The 5,752-nt window shown below is 27.7% G+C and overlaps 1 protein-coding gene across 1 annotated transcript; it reads right to left on the bottom strand.

Annotated features, from left to right (window-relative positions):
• Window positions 1-436: 436 nt before the first annotated feature.
• Window positions 437-1,219, bottom strand: LOC129299705 (uncharacterized). Its single transcript, XM_054938202.1, has one exon. The coding sequence runs from the start codon at window positions 1,217-1,219 to the stop codon at window positions 437-439; it is 783 nt and encodes a 260-aa protein (XP_054794177.1).
• Between the last annotated feature and the right edge of the window lie 4,533 nt (window positions 1,220-5,752).

Raw genomic sequence — 5,752 nt, 5'->3', positions numbered from 1 at the left:
AATTTCTGTTCATTATTAATTTTTTTTTAAAATGTCACTCGGGTCCTCACTCCGTTATCGATTGCACATGCCCCCGTCCTGAATATCTCCACCGACCATCCTCGTTAGATAATATGCAACCACCTCATTAATTAAGCTCATTATTAACCATTGTATAACTCCCATTTAGCCTTAATTTTGTAGTCTAGAATTTGGTATCTAGGAAACTAATGTAAATAGTGTCTTGTCTTCGCATTGAGATGAATCATTTGATAAGAAATTTTTATTTTATCAATTAAATTGAAAGAGTAGTTCTCGAGAAAGAGCTGAATGTTCTTAGTCATCACGTGGTTTGAAAATGTCAAACCTATTATAGCTGATAAAAGTATAAAATTGAAAGCAACGTAACTCAGATTAAAAAAAAAAAAAAAAAACTTTAGGATTGGAGGAAGTATCGTTATCGATATCCCTGAGAATTTTTCACTTTAAACATTATACGATGCATACCTGTGGATTGGGAACAGTAAAATTGTCCTTCGGAGTTGAGTCGGCATAAGCCTCTATCAGAAACACATCGAGAACAGTTACTAGAAAGTCGAGCTTGAATGGGGTATCCTGAATCTAGGGATACAAATGGGCTCCCAGCTGCAAACGATTCAGCCGCTGCTGGAAGCTGAATCCATGAACATGCTGCTAAAGCAGGTGGAGTATCATTTAGATCTTTGTATTGGTTTCCGAAGTAGATCGTCTCACCCGTACTCTCAACACAGCCTGTATATCTGTAAATTCCCGTCGATGAAGAGCTTATGTTGAGCGTAACATTGCACTTATACAGTGTTATATATCCAGCATTAGGATCCAACTCGAAATAACCCAGGGCTGAGCTATCAGGAAGAGTAATATTGCTGTTGAAGGCTTTACAGCTCTCATTTGCCAGACTCTTTTCCAGAACCGCGTCTCTCAGATAGACTTTATTAAACCCGTCGCCTGTACCAGTCACTTGAATCTCTTTTCCTCCACTGAATTGCACAGTTTTTGTGGCGTTTGGGTTTTCACAGCCGTGAATAGCCAATATTCCACAGTCCTGTCGTGCCCAAGTGGTGAGAGGGAAGCCCAGCTTGCCCAGATTTCCACAGTCAAAGGTAGATGGACAATCCTCCCCAGAAGCAGAATCAGAAAACAAGAAGATGATGATGAACACATAAACCGGTGGAACCATTCTTCTGGAATCCTCGCTCATCTTGGAGAAAAATTTTCGAATAATAACTTCCTTGAAGGTTTTATTCTTTGGTTGTTCTAAACATCTAACTCAAGTCGCAGACCGTGATCGATACGCAATCGACTTGGCTCGGCTACTGTACGTATAGATGACCGAGAAAGATGAACGAGACGCGTCTATACATCGTCAAACTAATTAACATTTGCTTCACTGAGTCGCAAATGATGATATATGCATGATATATGTATGCATGCAATGTGTTTGTATTAAGAAATACCAATAGTTATCAGTTTCGTCAAATAATTAAAAAATAATTTATTTGAAGCGTCAAAAGAAGTACCTAAGATCCTATGATTATTAAAATACTACTCCTTCATTTAAAAATATAAATATTTTTAATTAAATTTTATTTTTAATAAAATAATTATCACTTTTCAATTAATCTTTATATTTTTATATTTATTTCTATTAAACATCCTACAATAAATATAAAATTATTATTAATAGAGATATTTTTTTAAAAAATAATAATTACACCTCAAAAAGCTTTAAATATTTTATATTTTTAAACATCCAACTCTTCAAAAAATGTCTTATATTTTATAAATAGAGAGAGTATAACTTAATTATATTGCAGAATAATTATAAAAATATGAAATAATAAATTTAATGGTTTTATTCTGCTTGATATTAATGCAGGAATAACAAGCAGCCAAACAATGAAAAATTAAAATGAAAATGCCCTCTTTTTAGTTATTTCTATGTATAAAATTTAATTTAAAATATCATAAATGCTAAAATTAGGGTACAATTTTACATATAATATCTACCCATGTCATGGAACCAGTACCGCATGTTGGAAATTGAAAATTTATATCTAGAAGAAAAGAAGCGATGCTTAGGTTAGGTGTATGTAGACATCAATCAGTCAAATGATAATGAAAAGACTAATTAAAGATTTTAAATGGGACGGATGGTAAAGATGATGGGCGAGAAGAAAAATATGTTCTATGAGATGCATGCGCAGAAATAGAAACCAATCCTTTGACAATTTGAGATGCTACCAAAAAAAAAATATTAATATAATATATTTTTAAAAATATTTTTTTATTTCAAAATAGTATAGAACTTGGCTTCCATCGAACCAAGTTCTATACTTATATTTAAATAAAATAAAAAATTATTGTAATATGTGCGATAGATTATATTTATTATGATTTTATTTGGATATATAATTGTATTCTATAATTTTTTTTCTTCCTCTTTTATTGCTAAAACCGATAATTCAAATCAAGCTCAATGAATCAACTTGAACTCACTTAAAAAAATTTAGGACCGAGTTTAAAGAAAAGATAATTTTTTTATGTTCATACCTATAAGTTCAAATACATAAATAAAAAATTTTATTTTTTAAAATATATATAATTTGATTAAATATTAGTTAATTCTTTAAATTTTAGGTTATTTTATATCAAAATATTATATGTTTGAATGCTATACATCATTTCAGTATCAAAAAATATATTTTATATTTTTTATAAAATAAAAAAATTATTAATTACACTCATAATTATGAGTATTATTCTATTTCTATTTATAAATCACTCATAACATTTTCATTAGAATAAAAAAAAAAACTTGCAAATATTATTAACTTTAAGACAATTAAGATATTTGCTTCCTCCATTTCTAAGAACTTGTAGTTCAGTCTTGCTACCTTCTTTCGGTGTTTATGCAGGTGTTGCACTTGTCGAAAACTTCCCTTCATATTCAGCATTACTTGCATGGGCTGAAAGAGAGAGGAGACTTCCTAAAAAAATATTAATTAAATACCCAAATAATAAAATTTGAGATAATTAAAGTAATTCGTCCAAATACTCGAACAATAAAATATAATTAAATATTAATTAATTTCCTTAAAATTAATGAGATTTGTAAGTTTTTTTATTGTGATAAAAATGTTAGAAGTAATTTATAAATAGAAATGGAATAATACTCTTAGTTATGGGTGTAACTAAGAATGTTTTTTATTTTATAAAAAATATATAATATATTTTTGATACTTAAATGATGTATAGAACTTAAATATATAATATTTTAGTATAAAATAATCTAAAACTTAAATAATTAATTAATATTTAATTATATTTTATATATTTTAAAAAAATAATTTTTTTATTTGGGTATTTAGGTTATAGACATGAACATAAAAAAAAATTATCTCTATTTTAAACTCGATCCTAAATTTTTTTGGACGGGTTCAAGTTAACCCGTCAAATTAAGCCCGAATTATCAGCTTCAGCGACCAGGGAGGAAGGAAAGAGAAATTATGAAGTGTAATTACATATTAAGATGGAGTCATAGTAGACATAATCTGTCACACTTATCACATCAATTTTTCATTTTTTAAATATAAGTGCAGTTCTATACTTTTTTGAGAAAAAAAATTGTATAGAACTTTTGTACTATTGTGCAGAAAAAAATTGGAACTCGGTGGTATTGAAGCCAAGTTTAAAATTTGTAGTATTTAAAAAAATATTTTTAAAAGTATAGCATATTGATAAATATTTTTTTTCTTTTAATATCATGGTCAAATTGCCGTTTCTAAAATTAAAGGAGAAGGAATGAAGATAAAAATAAGTCCGATGACTAACTTACTGCCTGTTTGGTAACCTCATTAATCAATTTTTGGGAGGAAATCAAGTTTTAAAAGAAAATTACCCAAACAGCATATACATGAAATAATTGATTAATGAGGTTAAAATTGATTTTTTTTATTAAGCTATCTATACCTGCTTATCTGATTCTCATTTTACCATATTAATAATAAATAATTTGTCAATACTTCATTTCTGTGTTAAATAAAATTTAACAAATTTAATAATATTATATACAAATTTATCAATAATTTAATTTTAAAAATAATATTTTTTATGATAATTTGTATAGCTAAAATTAATTTTGATTAAATTGTTCAAGCATCTTCAATTATGTTAAAATTAATTTTAAAAAAATAATATCCAAACATATTACATTATAATATAATCAATTATCATTAAAATCAATCATATTAATTAATTATTTTCTTAATCAATTATACCTAATTGAAATCTAAACAGGCTCTTACCCCTAATTCTAATATGGTAAATATTTGGGCTATATCATATTTTTAATGAAGTTCATTCTCAAGAAATTAACGGGAAAATTGGATTCGTGAAGAACCAAAGATGGTTAGTTTGTTTTCCTAATCGATTTTTTGTAATGAAATATTACACATGATGCATATGAAGCTTTTTCAAAAAGAAGAAGAAGAAGAAGAAGATACATACATATAGAGCTCTATTGGGAAAAAAAAAATTGAATTAGTTGGGGTGGCTTTGATTAAATGATGATGAGCAGGTCATCGAGTAAATGATAAATTGGGGTCACTTTTGATATTTCCTCAGTAATTCTAAAGTATACATTCCGTTTAATTTTCTTACCTCGGATTAATGGAACCTATATCTACGAAACGGATGGGTCTTGCCCATATAGAAGTCTTATTAAACAAAATTTGATAGTTTAATTTTTTAAAATCTAGCTTTTTATTGATCGCGTTCTAGATCGAATTAAAACCTCATTTTTATTTTTTCTTATTTTTTTAAAAAAATATTATAAAATTTGAAATAAGTAATACAAATCCAAACATTAAAATGTAAGCATTCTAAAATTTAAATTTAACCTAAAAATATAAATCTTCTTTAATCCTTCTAAAAACCAAATACATGCTTAAATAGATAATTTAAGTGAGTTTGTTTGCTTTTTTTAGCCTAGCTTAGTACAACCTGGCTCAAAAAGCTTTTTTAAATTTTTAAAGCCTCACCAAGGAGCACGGTGCTTTTCCTCATTTTTTACATTCGATTTTCCTGTACCAAACGAAGCGTGACGGACTTCTTAATGTCCGCGCAAAAGAAGACTGGTTCATGAAATGTAAAAGGGGAGGGGGGAAAAAAAGAAAAGAAAGGGGATATCAAGATTGGTCCAGTTAATTAATAGCTACAGGATCAATCAGATCCCGCGCCATAGATGTGAGTGTCTTTTTTTTTTTTTTTTTCAAAAACAAAGTCAATTTTATTAATCACCAACAAAAGAATTACATATACTCATAATCAAAAAAAAAAAAAAAAAACACTCTATAAATGCTTTTAAATTTGAAAACATACATTAGTGAGCCCAACCAACTCACTTAATTTTTTTGTTAAAAAAATGACAGTTAGATTTTAAAAGAATGAATTAATGATAACTAGATCTTTGATAATTTTATTAAAAAACAAGTAAGGGTGTTCAAAACTGACCCAAACTAAAAAGATCAACCCAAACCAACCTAAACTGAAAGAAACTGATCAAAACCGATCAATAATCAAATTTGTTTTAGTTTTTATGATAAGGAAACTGACTAGTTTGGTTTAAAGTTCAGTTTTGAGCACTAGAAATCGAACCAGACCTGATTAACAAAATACTATTTATTTATTTATAAAATATTTAACCTTAATCTCAACTCAAATAAACCCAAAC

The sequence above is a fragment of the Prosopis cineraria genome, unplaced genomic scaffold (assembly GCF_029017545.1).
Source record: "Prosopis cineraria cultivar Desert tree isolate PC_DT_omini unplaced genomic scaffold, ASM2901754v1 PC1, whole genome shotgun sequence".
NCBI lineage: Eukaryota > Viridiplantae > Streptophyta > Magnoliopsida > Fabales > Fabaceae > Prosopis > Prosopis cineraria.
This window is presented reverse-complemented; position numbering and strand designations above follow the sequence as displayed.

Coding starts and splice junctions, on each gene's coding strand:
- LOC129299705 (XM_054938202.1), bottom strand. CDS start 1,219: ATGAGCGAGGATTCCAGAAGAATGGTTCCACCGGTTTATGTGTTCATC.